At 44.5% G+C, this 20,394-nt stretch overlaps 1 protein-coding gene across 1 annotated transcript; it reads left to right on the forward strand.

Moving 5' to 3' along the window:
• The first annotated feature begins 4,826 nt into the window (after positions 1 to 4,826).
• LOC118982522 (free fatty acid receptor 3) lies at positions 4,827 to 6,355 on the forward strand. The gene is given in 5 exon segments (XM_037039614.1): positions 4,827 to 5,036; positions 5,038 to 5,079; positions 5,081 to 5,183; positions 5,186 to 5,729; positions 5,731 to 6,355. Coding segments are annotated over 5 exon segments (987 nt in total). The 5' UTR covers positions 4,827 to 4,832; the 3' UTR covers positions 5,825 to 6,355.
• The last annotated feature ends 14,039 nt before the right edge of the window (positions 6,356 to 20,394 follow it).

The raw sequence follows: 20,394 nt of genomic DNA on the forward strand, positions 1-20,394 counted from the left end.
CCACCCACTCCTCAAACAGTACACCTCGGTAAACAGCAGGGCTGTGCTCCCCTGGGGGCGTGGGGTACCTTTTCCTAATTTGCACAAAGGTGCTGCGGGAGTTAGCTACAGGTCTGAAGCCATTATCATCTTCATTTTGCAAGGTGAGGAAATTTGCCCGAGGCCCTACAGCAAGGAACAGGTAGATTTGGGATGAGATCCTTCAAGGCAGGACCCCCAAGGGTCAGGCGACATTTAGAAAACTTGGGCTATTGGGGTAATGTCTCTCTTTGGGGTCCATTTTGAAAGACGAATTGTGGCACGAGAAAGCAGACAGAGGACAGTGGCCCTAAAGGAGACAGACACCCAGGCATCCGCTCTGATGAGGCAGGTACAGGAAGCAGGATTGTGCCTCTAGTGACAATAGTTCCTGGAACACACCGTGGGAGCTGCGTGCCCAGCATGTGTGACCTGGGTTTACAACAGTTGTCTCTTTTCATAAATGTCTACAAAGGGCAAGGAATTTTGTTTTATTCACTGGTATATTTCCAGCACCTAGAAGAGAGCCTAGCATATCGTAGGCTGTCAGCAAATGTTTGTTGAATGAATAAATGCTCACAATAGCCCTCCTTTATTGTTTGTTTTATAAATATGGAAACAGGCAAGAGGAATTAAGTAACTTGCCAGAGGCTCTGTGAGAGGCAGAAACAAGTTTGTTCCCTGCACAGCGGTGACACCCGAGAATTTCAGTAAAAGCTCAGGCGGCCCCACTGCCCCTCTCAGTCATGCCAGGGTCTACTCTTCCTCCCACTGCTCCAGAGCACATGCTACTGGGCCACGTCTTCCAATTACTTGTGCCTCCTCCTCTTAGGGAAGGTTTCCATTCCTCCCTGGGGCCAATGGGCCTCCTGGCATGACCCACCCCTGGCATCCTCTCCTGACCTTAAACCTTCTACCAGTTGCCCCAGCAGGTCAGACCCATGCACCCAGCATTCCTTCTGTCTTCAATGTTTCCCCCAGTGGTGTCTGTATTGTCCTCCCTCTCAACCTCCATCCCCAAACCCTGATTACCAACTGTAAGCACCATGACAGCAAAAACTGTGATTTATTCACTGCTGTACTTTTTTTAAAATATATTTTATTGATTATACCATTACAGTTGTTCTATTCCCCCCCTTCAATCCCCTCCACCCGCACCCTCCCTCTCCCACCATTCTGCCCCCCTTAGTTTATAACCACATGTCTCAAGTTCTTTGGATTCTATATTTCCCCCACTATTCTCGCCCTCCCCCCTAGCTATTTTCTACCTACCATCTATGCTATTTTCTGTGCCTTCTCCCCCCTTCTCCCCCTCCCACCCCCCTGTTTCTAACCCTCCATGTGTTCTTCATTTCTATGGTTCCACTCCTGATCTAGCTGTCCTCTTGGTTTGCTTTTGTTTTAGGTGTGGTTGTTAATAACTGTGTGTTTGCTGACCTTTCACTGTTCATATTTTTCATCTTCTTTTTCTTATATAAGTCCCTTTAGCATTTCATATAATAAGGGCTTGGTGATGATGAACTCCTTGAACTTGACCTTATCTGAGAAGCACTTTATCTGTCCTTCCATTCTAAATGAAAGTTTTGCTGGATAAAGCAATCTTGGCTGTAGGTCTTTGGATTTCATGACTTGGAATACTTCTTTCCAGCCCCTTCTTGCCTGTAAGGTCTCTTTTGAGAAATCCGCTGACAGTCTGATGGGTACTCCTTTGTAGGTGACTGTCCCCTTATCCCTTGCTGCTTCTAGGATTCTCTCCTTCATTTTGGTCTTGGCTAATGTAATTATGATGTGCCTTGGTGTGTTCCTTCTTGGGTCCAACTTCTTTGGCACTCTCTGAGCTTCCTGGATTTCCTGGAAGTCTATTTCCTTTGCCAGACTGGGGAAGTTCTCCTTTATTATTTGTTCAAATACGTTTTCCACTCGTGGCTGTTTCTTTCCCCCTTCTGGTACCCCTATAATCCGGATGTTGGAACGTTTAAAGATGTCCTGGAGGTTCCTAAGCCTCTCCTCATTTTTTTGAATTCTCATTTCTTCATTCCTTTCTGGTGGGATGTTTTGTTCTTCCTTCTGGTCTATTCCATTGATTTATGTCCCCGTTTCCTTTCCATCACTATTGGTTTCCTGTGCATCTCCCTTCATTTCAATTAGTTTAGCCTTCATATGTTCCTCTAATTTGTGACTATGTTCCTCTAATTTGTGACTATAATCTACCAGTTCTGTGAGCATCCTGATAAATAGTGTCCTGAATTGTGCTTCTGAGAGGCTGGCAATTTCTCGGTCGCTTAGAGTTATTGGCTCTGGGACTTTGAGTTCTTCTTGCGCCATCTTTCGGGTTGTTCGTGCCTGTTCCATACCAGGATCAGAGCCCTAAAGTGTTCACTTGAACAGGGCAACTAAGTCGCTGGGTTGTGACGCTGTATGTGGGGGCGGGGTCAAAGAGGGACTATGGTGTCCTGTCCACTGCCTGCCGCCACGGCCCTCACCGGTGCCGCAGTTGCTGCCATCACCGGGCCCACGCGTTTCATCCCACTGCACGCGAGTGTGCCACCGCCGTCAGCCCTCGCCCCCTGGGGCCTGCGTGGTCTGTCTCACTGTGCGCAAATATGCGCCCGCGGTCTGCCCTGCACCCCAACTGGTTCCCGTCTGCCTGCGAGCCTGGGTCGGGGCCCTGTCCTGCCCGACCCTGCTCACTGCTGGCTCCCCCACTCTTACCGTCCCCGTTGAACAGTTAGATGTAGTCGGACTTCCATATAATTCAATTTTCTGTCCTTTGGTTGTGTCTTTGTTTCTCCAAACCTTTGTTGTATTCAAACTTGGTTGTGGGAGAAGGCACAGTGTTTCCACCTATGCCTCCATCTTGGCGGAAGTCCCACTGCTGTACTTTTAATAGCTTCATTGAGATAAAAATTTTAAATCATAAGATTCACCCATTTGGAGTGTAAAATTCAGTGATTTTTAGGAATTTAAATTTACTGAGGTGTGCAGCTATCATTATAATCCAGTTTAAAACATTTTCATCACCCCGGTAAGATCCCTCTTGCTCATTTACAGAACATCCTATTTCCAGCCCCATTCCTCAGGAAACCAGTAACCTACTCACTGTCTCCATAAATTTGTCCATTCTGGACATTTTATATAAATGAAAACATACAATACATGATCTTTTATGTCTGGCTTTTTCACTTAGCATAATGTTTTTGAGGTTCACCCACATTATAGTACACATGAGTATTTCATTCCTTTTTTTTGCCGAATAGTGCTTCACTGTGTGGCTCGGCCACCTGGTTCATCCATTTGCTAGCTGATGGACCACCCAGTGATGCTTCCATTTTTTGGCTATTATGACTGATGCTCTTTGAACATTTACGAGCGAGGCTTTGTGTGGACATGTTTTCCTTTCTCCTAAGTAGATTACCTTTAAGGGAATTGGGTCACATGGCAAGTTTATGTTTAGTATTTTGAGAAACTGTCCATTGCTTTCCAAAGTAACCCTACCATTTCATATTCCCACTGGCAACACGGGAAGATTCCCATTTCTTCACATCCTCCCCAATACTTGGTGTTATCTGATGTTTTTGCTTCTAACCATTTCAGTGGCATGTGAGTGAAATGGTATTTTATCATGTCCCATAAATATTTGAATGAATAAATAAATAACTCATCTCTGAAGCTGGACAGAACTTGGGTCTGAATTCTGGTGATGACACTTAACAAGTTGTGTTAAGTAACAAGTTGTGACTTGCCTGGAGCAAGTCACTTCCACACTGTAAGGCACCAGGAGTTCAAGACATAATGGTGATACCCTGAGAAGCACAGTATCTGCTGAGGACTATGTGCCCCCTGAAAGGTGGCTGCTGTCATCATCACCACCATCACCATCATCATTAACATTATTATTACCATCACCCCAGAGACAAGCTCACACCAGGGAGTGATGGCAGCTAATGTCTGTCAAGTTCTCCTTGTAGCATGTCAGGCTCCCTTCTAAGCATTGGACATGTATTAACCTTTTAATTCACACCATGACATATTAGATTGGTGCTATGATTATCCATCTTTCAGAGGAAAAAACGGCAGAGATTCGGAGTGTTTAAGTCACTTGCTGCACATCAGAGTTACTAAGTGACAGAGCTGACATTGAACCCAGGCCCTGGCTGCAAAGCCCACTAGCTCGGTCAACTGCATTGTGCCTCCTGCCCTTACAAGGCAAACTGGATGAGCGCCATCTAGAGGAGCAGAGACAATGCAAGTGGAGAATCAGTGAGGGAAAGATGAAGTCTGCTCCAACTTGGTTAGGGCACTCCGTCAGAGGCTGCCCTAGCAGCCAGACCTACAGGTGTGGAATTTGTTGTTCATTTTGCATACTGTGCAGCTCTGCTAACAGAGCTAAAAGCATCTTTTGTGCCATCGCTCAGCAGTGGGTGATGTCCTTGGCACTGCCAGGTCTTTATCAGTTCTGTCAGATTAACAACGAACTGCCCTTGTCCTGGAGGAACCCTCAAGGTGCTGAGCAGCAAAATACTTGGGTTCTCAAACAAGCAGGTGAGTTCTGGGCCCGGAGTGGTTATATGGAAAAAGGCTTGGTACTTACCTTACTGGTGGCAGGAATAGGAGACAGGCAGGCTGACCCCACTGGGGAAAGCACCAGGGAGCAAGAGGAAGTGGGGGAGCAAGACAGTGTTCCATGTGGATTGTCGAGATGCTGCTGGTGCAACATCTCCACCCACACTGCCATCTCTCTGTCTCTGTCTCTGTCTCTGTCTGTCTGTCTGTCTCTCTCTCTCTCTCCCTCTCTCTCTCTCGTAGCCATCACCATGGACACAAGCCTGGACCAGTCCTTCTTCCCTGGCAATCACTGGCTGTATTTCTCCATGTACCTCTTCACCTTCCTCGTGGGGCTCCCCCTCAACCTGGTGGCTCTGGTGATCTTCGCCGGCAAGCTGCAGCGCCGCCCAGTGGCCATGGACATGCTCCTGCTGAACCTGACCCTGTATGACCTGCTCCTGCTGCTCTTACTGCCCTTGGAGAATGGCGGAGGTGACCAGTGACCTGCGCTAGCGCCCTGCCCTTCGTCTTCTGCCCCTTCTCCAGAGTCCTCTTTTTCACCACCATCTATTTCACCTCCCTCTTCCTGACAGCTGTGAGCATCAAGCGCTTCTTGAGTATGGCTACCCACTGTGGTACAAGACTGGACCCAGGCTTCTCCAGGCTGGCCTGGTCAGCGCGGCCTGCTGGCTCCTGGCCGGTCTGCACTGCTGCATGGTCTATGTCACTGAATTCTCGGGGAACTCCTCCCACAGCCAGGGTGTCAATGGCACCTGTTACCTGCAATTCCAGGAGGATCAGCTGGCGGTCCTCCTGCCTGTCCGGCTGGAGATGGCTGTGGTCCTTTTGGGGATGCCCCTGGTCATCACCAGCCACTGCTACAGCCGCCTGCTGTGCATGCTCAGTAGGGGAGCCAGCCATCACCAGCAGAAGAGGATGGCGGGGCTCGTGGCAGCCATGCTGCTTAACTTCCTCATCTGCTTTGGGCCCTACAATGTGCCCCATGTTGTGGGCTACCTCCGGGGTGAAAGCCCAGGGTGGAGAAGCCACGTGCTGCTCCTCAGCACCCTGAATTCCTGTGCTGACCCCCTAGTCTACTACTTCTCATCATCTGGGTTTCAAGCTGAGTTTCAGAGGCTGCTGAGGAGGCTGCCTGGGGCCTGGGGCCTGGGGCCTTCCTAGGCAGGAGAGCAGCTTGAAACTGAAGAAGAATGAAGGACAGGGGCAACTTCAGGAGCTGTCCAAAGTAGAGAACAGGTAGTGGACACTGGGAGGGCCGTGGGTCGGTGGCTGAGTGGCCTGGACTAAAAGACATCTCATCCACAGGACAGTTCCCAGCTCAAGCCCAGCGGGACCTGGCAGTGGCAGTCCGGGGACTGGTGCAGCCAGGCGGAGCAGGTACCCAGGCTTCCTAAGGTTGTGCTCACCAAAGCCCAGCTCCTGATCTTGCCACACTGCCCTCCCTTCTCATTTCCCCACAAGCTGTGGATTATGCCCTGAGAATTAGTCAAGGTGAGAGAGGGCCCTGGAGAAAAATGAGCTTCCCGTGGCAGCAGGCTAGCTCCTGCACTTTTCTGAGGGTTAAAGAGGAGGTGAGAGCAGAGTCCAGGATCTGAGGGACCCGCCAGTGACTTGGGCCAGGAAAGAAGAGTCTACCCTTCAGAACTGTTGGCGTGGAAGGCCAGCAGTGCAGGACACAGGACTCCAAGTACCAAGGAACATCCTGCTGTCACATGGACTTTTGCAGAAAGTTCCCGTTGTCCAATAAATTCATATATTTGGAGACATTTATGAAAAAGGACAGAACAAAAATTACCTAAATAAATTTGGCAGCAAGCATAGTCTTTTCTGATTCTGTTTTCTTGTGGTATATGTGGGTCAGGTAGAATCGCTGGATGGAAGGATAAAACACCTAGACTCTGAAGAAAAAGGGCTAAACAATAAGATGCCTGGATGCTGGGAGAAGATCTGGGTTGGAGAGGAATAACAATAATAGCTGACATGTTATCTTCTCTCACCTTCTCAATCACCATGTGGCAGGTCATATTCCTATTTTACAGATGAGGGAATGGGCCCCAAGAGGTGAAGTCTCTTACCTGAGAGCCTATAGCCAGTAAGTGATTGAAGCAAGACCTGTTCCCTCTATCTCCACTCTGACCCCTCCTTCTGCCCTCCTGCTCTGGAGGCATTGTTCTGGAAGGCTCTCCCCCTTTGCTCTTGTTCGACACCCTATCCCCAAGTGTTCCAACCCATTAGAGTAGCTTTGATCACTGATGACTTCTAAGAACCTATGTCCAGCTGCAGACTCTTGTGCACCCGACTGCGTGCAGGACATCATCTTGCCTTCACAAGTTCAAACCACGCTCTTCCTTTTCCCCCACAAAGCTGAGCCCACGTCGCTGCCTGGTCCACCTCTGTAAATGGCAACCCCGTCTACCTATTCGTCCAGGCCAGAAACCCAGGCATCTTTTTTTTTTATTTAATTCTTTTTTTAATTTTTAAAATGATCACACAATGAAAAGGCACTTTTTCATGTGTACAGGTCTGTGAATTTTATCACAAAGATTCCTGTAACTACCACCACAATCAAGATAAAGAGCCTTTGTGGTCTTATCTGCCCCTCACCCCTCACCACTGACAACCACAGATCCGCTATCAAGACAGTTTGGACTGTCTTGATAAAATGTCTTTTCAAAAATGTCACGTAAATGGAATCATACGGTCTTTAACATTTTGAGACTGGCTCCTTTCACTCGCATAATGTCTTTGAGAGTCACCCTAGTTACGGTATCATGCTTTGTCCCCTTTTATGGCTGAGCAGTTTGTTCCTTTGTATGACTGGACCATCATTTGTTTATCTCTATGCCCAGTGAAGGACATTTGGGTTGCTTCAGTTTAGGGCAATTATGAATAGAGCTGCTCTAAACGTTCATGCACAGGTTTTTGTATGGACATAACTTTTAATTTCTCTAGGTTAAGTATTCATTCAGAAGGTGGATGGCTGAGTCATATGGTAATTGTATGTTTAACTCTTTAAAATCACTTCCCTCTGTTTGCCAGAGTGGTTGTCCCATTCTGCATTCCTTCCAGCAACATACAAGAGGTTCGATTGCTCCACACTCTCATCAGCACTTGAAGCTGTTGGTATTTTTATTTTAGCCATTCTGATAGGTGTATAATGGTCTGGAAGCCATTCCCTATGCCTTCTCCTTACTACCCACACTCAGCTTACCATCAAGTCCTATTTCTTCCATCCCCAGCATATCTTATATAAATCTGTTTATCTCCAACTCCACGGCACCATTATTCCTCACCTGAACTAGTGCAAAACCTGGCTTTGCTTTTTGCCCTCACCCTCCTTAATTTACCCCACAGCCAGAGGAAGCTTTGAAGAACATAACTTGGACAATGTTATTGCCTTGAATAAAACATTTTATGGCATCTTATTTCTATCTCTCTTCATGGCCTATCAGGCCCTGCACCATCTGGCCCGGCCTCTATCTCCAAGATCTTCTGGGGCCACGCCACCTTCCCTGACACCACTCCGCTGGCCTGGCCTCAAGCTCTCAGCCTCTGCACGCACTGTTTCCTCCACACTTTCACCGGCTGGCCCACCCACTTCTTTCAGCTTTTCTCTTTAAACTATATATAATTTTTATTTTATATTTTAGTTTCAGAAGTGCACCATAGTGATTAGACATTTATGTAACTTATAATCACCTCTTTAAACGTCACTCTTTAGAGAAAATTTCTCCAAAGGTATTATCTTACATTGTGCTATATGACATTTCAATTTACATATTTGTTCATTTGTTTAATATGTGATTCCTCCCTCTGGACTGGAAAGCCCTTGACAATAGTCACTATGTCTGTTTTATTCATTGCTGCCTACCCAGGTGCTTCAAACAGTACATGAAAGAGAGTAGGCATTTGATAAACAAATGATAAACAAATGGATATTAAAATGTATCCTTGATTTTCCACTATTACAAAACATGCCACAGAAGTACCTTTTTATATAAATGCTTGTGCACTTGCGTATGTCCTACAAGTGGTACTGCTGTATTAAATGGTGCATACAGTTGACTTTTTTTATAGATACTGAAAAATTACTTTCCTCAACTTAATCAACCATCTCACTTCTAACAGCCTGTAAGAAGCCCTATAACCCTGTCAAATATATTCTATTTTTTTTAAATGTTTATATTTAAAATTTAGGATCTCGGTGTGTTAGTCAGGGTCCTCCAGAAAAAAACAGAACCAATAAGATGTGTATATACATAGAAATAGACTTGTGCCCTGGCCCATGCGGCTCAGTTGGCTGAGCATCAACCCACGTACCCAAAGGTCACAGATTTTGATTCCTGGTTAGGGCACATGCCTGGGTTGCAGTTTCTGTCCCTGGTCAGGTCATGAACAAAAGGCAACCAATTGATGTTTCTCTCCCCTTTCTCCCTCCCTTCCCCTCTCTCTCAAATCAATAAGCACGTCCTCAGGTGAGGATTAAAAAACAAGACGAAGAAAGACTTGAGTAGGGAATTGGCTCACATGATGGTGGTGGTTTGATGAGTTCAAAATCTGATGAAGGAGGCCAGTAGGCTCAAGACTTGAAAGTGTTGTAGTTCAAGTTCAAAGGCAGTCTGCTGACTAACTCGGAAGAGCCCCTGTTGCAGACAAAGTCTGAAAACAGCCTGCTGGGGAGGAGTTCCCTCTTGCTCAGAGATGTCAGCCTTTTGTGCTAGTCAGGTTTTAAGTGACTGGAAGAGACCCACCCACATTATGGAAGGAAATCCACACTCAAAGTCCTACTAATTCAAATGTAACTCTCATCCAAAAACATCCTCACAGAAACATCTAGAATAAATATTTGACCAAATACTTGGACACCGTGGCTCAAACAAGTTGACACATAAAATTAACCAGGCATTCAGTATTATTTTAACTTTAATTTTTTAGATAAAAAGTGAGGTAGAAAATATGTGCATATTATGTATAGTCATGTATGTTTCTTCCTGTCTTTGCCTCCTTCTTATTTGATTTGTTGGAGTTCTTTGAATATATAAACACTTTATCAGTTCTATATGTAAAAAGAGTAGCATTTTACTTGTTAATATTTTTTCATAACCCTATATTTTTATATGCTCAAAATTGTCATTTCTTTGATGACTTCTATGTTTATGTCATGATAGAAAAATGCCTTATTTATGAGACTTAAAAGTAATCATATGGTATTTATCAACCTTTATTGTTTTTAAAAACATATTTAATCTTTAATATACCTGTATTTTACTTTTATTATTCAATTGCAACTTTTCAAATGAAGAGGCAACTATCCCAACATTATTTATTGGGGAGTCCATCCTTTTCTACACTGATTAAAATGAACTTGGATTGTTTAATTGGATCATTTGAGGAAAGAATCCTCAAAATATAATCTACAAGCCAGATGCCATCATTTTACTTATTTTATTAGCAAAAGTGTTAAAACTTGAAAATATCCAGCATTGGAGAATGTGCATGAAAATGGTACTTTCATGGTAGAAATGTAAATTACTGAACATTTTCAAAAAGGTAATATGGAAATATCTATCAAACATTTTAAAGTACACTTCTTTGACCTAGCAATTATATCAATTACATATGTATAAATCCATGTAACTAAAATACTCACATGTAGATAGATAGACAGATATATAGAGAGATAGTCATTGAAGCAGTGTTTATTATAGGAAAAGAACTGGGAACTATGAAAATAGACCCTACATAGTTGCATAAATGGTCCATAAAATGGTCCTAAAATAAAATACTATTAGAAAAAATACCATAGATATGTATATTCTGATGTGGAAAGATCATCCAAGTAAAAAATAAAGTTTAAAACAATATACATAGTATGAGTCTATCCATTTATTTTTTAATACTACACATTGATAGTGTGCATATATGGGTATAAACAATAGAGAGATTGCCCTTGGGAAGGGAGAAGTGTCAGGGAGAAGTAAAATGGTATTTCTCAGTTTACTTCTGGGTTGTTATATTATAATAGAGATATGTTCATGCATTATTACACACTTTTTAAAAATCAAAGCCCTAATAATGGAAAACCATTTACCACCTTGATTCCAACCAGCTAGAAGAGAGGGCACAGAAATTCCAGCTGTCTGAAAAATCAGAGGGATGCTGTAAGGTTAGCTGAGATAATGAGGGTAATTCTTTTAACACAGTCAGGCCTCCAAGTGCCCACCCCTCAAACCTCAGGCACTGAAAACAGAAAGAGTGTCTTCTCTAAGAAAAATGAGGGTGGCCTCATTGGGAGATGGGGGAATGTGAGCAGGACACGCCACCAGGCAATGACCAACAGAGTGGGTACCCAGGAGATGTGTGGGAGGGGCTCATTAGCATATGCTTTTGGACAATGCCATTTTTTCTTACTAAGATCAAACTGTACCTTAAAGGGTGACTATCAGGATAATCACACCCAGACAGAGCACCGTCTGACCAGTCTCTAGTGAGCCACTCACAAGGAATCATCAGCAATGAATTCAAAACGTAAAAACGTAATCAGACTTCTGGCATTGCTCCACCAGTCTCTCCCCAGACTGGTCCCAGACACCCTCAAGAGCAGACACAGGATTTTCCCCAAAGTAGCAGACTCCTGTGGACCCTTGAGACGCGAGACAATGACCTTTGAGGTACAGTGACATACCCTTTTACGAAGAGCCTCCCATCATAACAGCTAAAGAGAGAAATTTTAAAATGTCGACTTAGAAAAAAATACAGCACAGAGCCAAGGTTGTCCCTGTAGCAACAAGAGTCTGGCTCATAAGCTTTCTTCAATGAGGGAGAAGAGGTGAAGTTGTAACTGGTGCCCTAGGGATTACTAAAAACTGGTGTCCCTGAAGGCCAGCCTCACATGGGAGAGTGTCATTCCTTTGCGCAGTGTGGCTGACACAGATGGAGACCGTGGCACTGGCCTGTGAGATAAGCAAAGAGCAGAGCTGGTGGTGTGCTTTGCAATTTGGCAAAGATTTACCCCATAGGTGATCTCTTTACATTGCAAAATAACTTTGAGGGGTTGGCATTATTCTGCTGTCTTTACAGATGACAGCACTGAGAATAACATCTGTGGAATGAATACAGGGTATAAAAAGGGGAACTTTGCTGTTTTAGCTTCAGCCGTGAACAGTCAACAGCTACCGAGCACCACCACAGCCCAACCTAATGAGGGTGTTCGACCCTCCATGGAGTCTCGGAAAACTAGTTCTGGGAGCACTTGCTCAAGGTGCCCTCTAGGCCACATTCAAGGAACTGGGAAGCGGAGGGAGAGACATTGGAGACTGTTCTGGAGATTTGTGAGTGCTGTGTTCTGACCCCAGTGGGGAGGCAAAGAGAGCTTCCCACTCCCAGGTAAGACGCACAGTAGCCCTGCTGGGCGGCTCAGCTGGTTGGCGCATTATCCAACACACCAAAGCACTGCAGGTGTGATTCCTGGTCAGGGCACATACCAAAGGTGTGCTGCAAACCTTGGTCAGGGTGAATACAGGTGGCAAATGATCTCTCTCCCTCTCTCTCTTAATTCCTTCCTCTCTTTCTCTAACATCAATAAACATAACCTTGGGTGACAATTTCTAAAAAAGATGCACAGTGAAGAGGCTCTAAGATAGCAGCTGGGAGGGCTTGACATGGCCCTGAAGTTTAGAGGACACAGGGCTGATGCCAGATGCTCGCTGGGAGAAATCAAAATGTGGCTCACTGGGCCTGGCAGAGAGTGAGCTGCTGGTCCTCCACCAAGAACTGGCAAAGGTGTATGGCTTCCTTGGACCAGATAAGGGCCCTTCGCTGAGGAGCCATCCTAGAGTCATTTTATAAATGATGCTGCCCAAGGGTCAGCCTAGAGAAGCAATGCTGTACCAGGCCAGCTAGACATTTGCCAGCCCTTAGGCCTACTCTCTGCCCATAGGGCAGGGCCCTTGGTGGGTTTAAAGTAAAAGCTAAGGGGTAGGAGAGGAGAGGAGAGGAGATAGAGCCAACAGAGAGGAATCCCAGTGGCTGGCCTCCTCTGGGCTGCAAGCCCAAGACATTGCAGAGCTGGAAGGAACAGGAGCCACTGGAATAGGATTGGGAATGTTGGTATACCACTGGCCAGGAGCTGCGTGATTATTAAACTGGACTGGACTTTTTAGTCATCCGGGAGTGCCCAAAGAAGCCATGACACCCAAGGAGCCAAGCAAGCTGCAGAAAGAAGGGATGAAGGGGGAAAATAAACAGGGTTTGCTTGAATCTTGCCAAGTTCAGCTCATTCAATAGGATGATTATATTCTATTCTAGATGACCTCAGGGGGCAGTCATTTGCCTCTTTGGCTTTTAGCATCTCAGTAACATCCAGGGCAGGTCTTGGGTTCTTGAATGGCCAGATGTAGAAGGGCCTGCTGCCCAAGAAGGTCAAAGCATGGCAGCACTGGACCATTTGCCTACAACAAGGTCTGGAACTGTGCTGGCCTAGAGGAAATCTGGCCCACGCCTCACAATTACTCTTCAGGCCCGATCACCAGATGAGGTTAAACATACAGTCCCAGAAACACCTTGACAGGACCCGACTTTAAACCTGTGGCTCATTTCTGACTTCATACTTCAATGAATTCTGTCAAGAACAAGCAAATAAATTCCTAAAAACTATTTTGGAACAGAACAATTACGTTTCTTATTTTATTTGAGAATGCTGCCCTTCTATGATAATTCTATTTTGGCATCTTATCACTTTTCTTCTCAAACACTGGGAACCTCAATAAATGGAAGTGGTTTAGCCTGTCCTGACCTCTGAGAGGCCCTGCTCTAAGGACATTGGTTATCCTCTGGTTGCCTAGCAACCGAACCCCTTCCCATGTTTAGGAAACTGCCTAAGTATGAATTCTGAGTCTTAGTGGGAAGCAGAGCCCCACTCCTGCTAGAGAAGCTGATAATACTGGGACTTTGTTTTCCGTAAATCCTTCCTGTGTTTAGGCAGTCAGAAGCACCGGCCCAAATTCTAAATCTGAAGTTACAAAAATGGTACAAGAAGGCAGGGCAGTGAAGAAATAATTCAGGTGGTGGCAACAGCAGTGTAAATAAAATGTGGTTCTAGGGCCCAGTGTTCAGTGTTTGTGTGTTTGGGACGGGAGGGCTCCCATGTGTCCACTGGAAGGGGTCAGTGGCATGACTTTCATGTGGTTCTGACTGCAGTTTCCTTTATTCTACAAGCCTAGTTTACCAGCCTTCCTGGCAAATCTCTGAGTCATCTAACATTTTTATCATACAACCCTTAAGTTAGCCAGAGTGGGCCTCTATTGCTGCAATTAAGACCCCCTATGGTGATTATGAGCTAAGAAAACCTGCATTCTAATGAGAGATTCTCAACCCATTAGTAATGTCTTTGCTGCCTTAAAACAGCAAAGAGACATTGTTTGATATCTATTCAGCTGGCAAAGACCCGGAAGCTGGACAAGGCTAAGTATAGGTCGGAGTGGGGCTCATTGTTTCAGTGGTGACAAGGCTGCTCTCTTTTCTGTTTTCTGTCTATTTTAGTCCATCCACTCTCCCAACTGAGGCTGCCCAACAGAAGAAAAGGTTGTGGCTGAGCTGTGTGGACTGCACTGCTTGCCAGTTGCATGAACTATCTAACCTTAATTCTAAGTGTTCACCGTGATGAGCATCATAGCTCACAATAAATGTTCAATAACTGTTAGCTATAAATACTTTTCCTTGCTTTTAATGTTTTTTTAGAAAGAGTGCATGCACACATACTCAGAAAAAAATATCAGTATGAGAGGCTACATGGAGACACACCACTACTAACAGTTTCCTGGGTATTCATTTCCCCAATCTACCCCTCACCCAACATCCAGATGGATCCTTTGGAGATGTGACACAGACGGCAGCGCACCTTTGCCCATCATACTCCGGATGTCACTCTACATCCGGACACAGCCATAAGGCCCCGCATGATCTGGGCCCTGCTGACTGACCTGACCTCATTCCCATGACTCTCCCCTCCCTCGGTCTCCGTGTAGGCACTCTGACCTCCCCAACCTCTTCTGACACGCGATGGCTCATCTTAGACTTGCTGTGCTGCCTGGATGCCTGAAACAGTCTCACACTTTATACTCTTCTTTCTTGCAGATTTCTGCTCAAACATCACCTCCTCTGAGAGGTATTCCAGAACTGCCTGCACTTTCTGTTCCATACTCTGCTTTTCCAGTCTCTGTCTTCCTTCATCATACCAGCCTAGCCCCTGGCTTGATGTTTTAGATCTGTTTCTCAATCTATTGCCTGTCTTGCCTCAGGCAATAGGACATCAGCTCTGTGTAGCAATGCCATCAGCTCTGCCCCGTGGGGGCTGCTCTGCAAGTATACACGGAGGGAATGTGTGGGTATATGTCCCCTTCTCTTACAACTCACTGTTCTTATACTGTGCTTTTTTCATTTAACAATACATCTTGGAGTTTGCTCTACATCGGTATATGTAGAATTGCCTCATTCTTTGTAACAGAGGCATAGTATTTCTATTGTTGGGTGTCCTGTGGTTTTTACTTAACAAAAGCCTTTATTGATAAATATAAGCTGTTCCAAGTCTTTTCTTATCACAAAATAAATAAAAAGAAAACTCTGTGATAAACATTCTTCTTTGTGAACATGAGAGAGTATATCTATACAATAGACTCATAAAGGTCAACTTGTTGGATCAGAGAACATAAGATTTTTTAAAATATTTTATTTATTTATTTTTAGAGAGGAGAAAGAGAGGGAGCAAAAACACCAATCTATGGTTTCCTCTCACGTGCCCCATACTGGGGACCTGGCCCACAATCTAGGCATTTAGCTTGACTAGGAATCCAACCCGCAACCCTTTGGTTCACAGGCTGGCACTCAATCCGCTGAGGCACAGCAGCCAAGGCTAGGATTTTTAATTGTGAAAGCTATCAACAAAGTGTGCCCCCAGAACATGTCCCCAGTAACAGGGAGAGAAAGTGAGAGGAGTAGGAGATGAGGTCAGGGAGTGAGAGGAGCAGGAAGCTGACGCAGTGGAACTGTAGGCCACTGTGGGACTGTGCCTTTGACAAGATATGAGGAGACGATGAGATCTTGAGTAATAGGTGGATATGACCTACTTGTGTTCTAAAAGTTCATGCTGGCTGCTGTGTGGGGGAAACAGATTGAAAGGGCCAACAATAGAAGCAGGTAGACCAGATAGATTACTATGAAAAGCAGGTAAGAGATGGTAATGAGAGCCTGAACAAGATTGGTAGCAGTATCCCTGGCTGGTGTGGTTCAGTGGGTTCAGTGCCACTCTACAAACCGAAGAGTTGCCAGTTCTATTCCCAGGCAGAGCACATGCCTGGGTTGCTGGCCAGGTCCCTGGTAGAAGGAGTGTGAAAGGCAAACACACATTGATGTTTCTCTCCCTCTTCCTTACTTCCTCTCTTTCTAAAAATAAAAAATAAAATATTTATTTTTAAAAAAGAAGGTAGCTGTAGATGAAGTGAGGAGTGATTGGATTTGTGATATAGTTTGAAGATTTGCTGATGGAGTAAAATGGCAGAAAAAGAGAAGACATCTCTCAGATTTGGGGCCTGAACAACTGAAAGGATGGGGGAGCAAAGTTTATGTCACCTGGGATCCTACTCCTGAGACACTGGAGAGGCAGCGGAGTTGGTGGTGCGGAGGCATCTAGAAAACACAACAGGTAAGGTTTCTTGATCTCAGGTTGTCTGCGTGGTTTCAAAGGGGTACAGTGGAACTGCAAATGAAAGCAGTGACTATCGTGAACTCAGTTCCCTGGTTGGGCCACTGTCCCTCCTTGCTCTTTGCTTTTCCTGTCAGTGTAAGCAGCTATATGTATAGCTGGAATCTCCATTTCCTATCATCTTGATGTGTTTCTTAGTCATTCCATTTTCAGTGTTCCTATATCTGGTCCTCACCTCGTCTGTTGTTGCTGGGTGCTAAATAGAATAGCAGTGGTTCCATGTTGTCAAGATATCAGAAGGGGACTTCCAGCCAAGATGGAGGCGTAGGTAGACATACTCTATCCCCTCCTACAACCAAAAGAAGGACAATATATTTAAAAACAGAAAAACCATAACTGCTAGAAAATCAAACTGTATGGAAGTCCAACAATTAAGGAGTTAAAGAAGAAACATTTATCCAGACTGGTAGGAGGGGTAGAGACGGGCAGCCAGGGAAGAGAGGCTTTGTAGCAAGGCAGTGGCTGGAAGACCAGAGTGGGCAAGGCAGCAGCTGGTGGACCAAGTGGTTCCACATCTGTGTGAGGATAAAATGGGACGAACAACTGAGGAGCAAGACAGACTGTGCAACCCAGGGTTCCAGTGCAGGGAAATAAAGCCTTTTGACCTCTGACTAAAAAAATCTGTGAAGGTTGCAATGGTAGGAGAAAGTCTCAGTCTCACAGGAGAGTTCACTGGAGAAACCCACAGGGTCCTAAAACATACACAAAAACATCCACCAGTTATCAGCACCAGAAGGGCCCAATCTGCTTTTGGGTAGAAGAGAAAGCCACTAAACCAGCAGAGAGCCAAGCAAGCAGCACTGTTTTCTCTCAGACCCCTCCACCACAAACAGCTTCACAACATAGCAACATGGGTTGCCCTGCTCTGCCCCTTACTATGTAACAGGTGCACTGAGCCAAAAAAAATATGTCTCAAATGAAAAATATATATCAAAGCTCCTGAAACAATACAATTAAGCAATGAAGAGATAGCCAACCTTTCAAAAGCAGAGATCAAAATACTGGTAATCGGGATGCTCACATAAATGGTTGAGTATCATCACAAAATAGAGGAAGAAGTGAAGGCTATGCAAAGTGAAATAAAAGAAAATGTACAGGGAACCAACAGTGACAAGAAGGAAATCAGGACTCAAAACAATGGTTTGGACCGGAAGGAAGAAATAAACATTCAAGCAGAACAAAATGAAGAAACAAGAATTTAAAAAATTGAGAAGAGGTTTAGGAACCTCTGGGACAACTTTAAATATTCCAACATTTGAATCATAGGGTGCCAGAAGGAGAAGAGGAAGAGCAAGAAATTGAAAACTTATTTGAAAAAATAACGAAGGAGAACTTCTCCAATCCGGCAAGGGAAATAGACTTCCAGAAAGTCCAGGAAGCTCAGAGAGTCCCAAAGAAGTTGGATCCAAGGAGTCACACACCAAGGCACACCATAATTACATTACCCAAGATAAAAATGAAGGAGAGAATCTTAAAAGCAGCAAGAGAAAAGGAGACAGTAACTTACAAAGGAGTTCCCATAAAACTGTCAGCTAATTTTTCAAAAGAAACCTTACAGACAAGAAGGGGCTGGTAAGCTATTTGAAGTCATGAAAGGCAAGGACCTACATCCAAGATTACTCTATCCAACAAAGCCATCAGTTAGAATGAATGGAAGGGCAGATCAAGTGTTTTCCAGAGAAGGTCAAGTTAAAGGAGTTCATGATTATCAAGCCCTAATTATATGAAATGTTAAAGGGACTTACGTAAAAAAAAAAAAAGATCAAAACCATGAGCAGTAAAATGACAACAAATGCACGATTAACAACCAAACCTAAATTAAAAAAAAAAAAACTAAGCAAACTAGAACAGGAACAGATTCTCAGAAATGGAGATCACATGGAGGGTTATCAGTGGAGAGGGGAAAGGGAGAGAGTGGGGGAAAAGATACAGAGAATATAAAGCATAAATGGTAGGTTCAAAATAGACAGGGGAAAGTTAAGAATAGTATGGGAAATGGAGAAGCCAAAGAACTTACTTATATGCACAACCCATGGACATGAACTATGTGGTGGAATGCTGGTGGGAGGGCGGGTACAGTGCAAATGGGAGTAAAGGGGAGAAAAAATGGGACAACTGTAACAGCATAATCAATAAAATATGTTAAGAAAAAAAGATATCAGAAGGGCTCTAAAACCAGAAAGGGGTTGTCAGATTCTGCCTCATTGTAGCAGCTTATTAGGACGTATCAAAGCCTAGAAGAGGAAGATAAGATCAACAGATAAGATAACATAGTTTGATGTCCACTAACTCCAGACAAGTCAGCTCTCAAGCTCGTTCCAGTGTCCTCTCCCTACAATCTACTAGCTTGGGCAGCTTGACCTATCTTCTACCCAGCCACCCTGGTTTCCTTTCCATTCTTCCAATACAGTGAGCTTTTTTGCACCACAGGGCTTTGGTGCTTGCTGTTCCCTCCACCTGGAATGCTCTTCCCATGGCTGGCTCCTTCTCATCAGTTTAAATTTCCTTTGTCAGCTCAGGTTTTTGACATCTCTCTTCAAAAAAAAGCTTGTGCCAGTTTCTCTATATTTCCCTGTTTGCTTCTTTTCTTCACTTGAACTTACCTGGTGGGTTTGTTTACTTATTTATTATCTGTCTCGTTCACTCATGTCCCCAGAGTAAGGGCTCTGAGAAAATTGTAAATGGGAAGCATAGTGATGGTGAAAGGTGTGGCATTGTGGAGAGGAAGTGCACATGCATAATTAATGCAAATCAACCTGAACTTTGACTTAATTGAATTAGACTTGAGGTGTTGCCCTGCCTGCTCCCATGATGCAGCTGTAGGAGAGGCCAATGCAGCCTTAATGATTCTGCAAAACAACTTAGTCTGAATTCCCCTTTCTGCTCCTGTGACCCTAAAACCCCAGCACCAAGGATGTCCCATTACTGGTAAGCTGGCAGAATGAAGATAAAAGAGAGAAGGCATCAAGAATTTGTTGCTTGTATCATCAGGTAGCATGCTCTGACAGGTACATTCAACTTTCATCCTTTCACTCCCCACAGTCATGTGCCTATTATATGCAAGGGATTATATTAGGTATTTTTTAAGGACAAACTTCAAAATAGTTACTTCCAGAAGAGCTGATCTTACCTAGACTCAACACTAGGACCCTATGAGAAAGGGACTCCTGAAGTCCTAGAAATTGCTCACGGTCTTGGCACCTACTAGAAGAAAGGGTTCTCAGCTCTGTTCCTGACCTGGAAATCAGCTCTGCAAGGTCATGGATAGTAATGGAGAAAAGAGGCCCCTCCCCTATTGTTTTAAGATAATTTAGAGCTGCCCTACCCAGCAATCTTTGCCTTTCCAGTAAGTTTCTCTTTCTCAATCAAATGTACACAGTAAAACGGCACAAATTAATTTGGTAGAGAACAAAAGATTATTGTGTTGCTTTCATCTCATATACATCAAGTATCAAAACCACTTCCCAAATGCCCATTTTAGACCAGACGCTGTCTGGGTTAGGGAGGGCCAGGCTGCAGGAATGTAGAGAGACCACTTGAGTACCAAGGTAGAGAATAATGAGCTAAGTGAGACCATTTCTTATGAAGAATGTGGGCTGCAGGTCACTCTGATAGGGGACTTAAGAGTTGGAAAAATTTAGTTCAAGGTAAATAGTTATAAGCCTAGCAAATGTATATGTATATGTTAAAGCTTTTGTTTCAGAAACTACAGATAAAGCCCACCCTGGCTCCTGAGCAAACAGCTGACCTCCTGGGGCACTGCTAAAGATTACCACCTGGGGACAAGTGGAGGCATCCATACCATTGTGTTCCAGGGAGGGGCAAATGACCACCTGCCCCTGGGAACAGCTAACCACCCAGGACAGGAATGTTGCAGTTTCTTCTACCTGACCCTCCCTGAATTTCAAAACCCCTCACCACACCTTGTTTATTCCCCACTATAAACACTTTGGCCTGGAAAGAAAAGACAAGATGGTCTGTTAGCATATGAACCCGCCATCTTCTCAGATTGCCAGTCATCTGAATAAAGCACCCATAAAGATTCAATCGTT

Source organism: Sturnira hondurensis, unplaced genomic scaffold, assembly GCF_014824575.4.
Source record: "Sturnira hondurensis isolate 20B ecotype Veracruz unplaced genomic scaffold, ASM1482457v3 Scaffold0025395, whole genome shotgun sequence".
Taxonomy (NCBI): Eukaryota; Metazoa; Chordata; class Mammalia; order Chiroptera; family Phyllostomidae; genus Sturnira; species Sturnira hondurensis.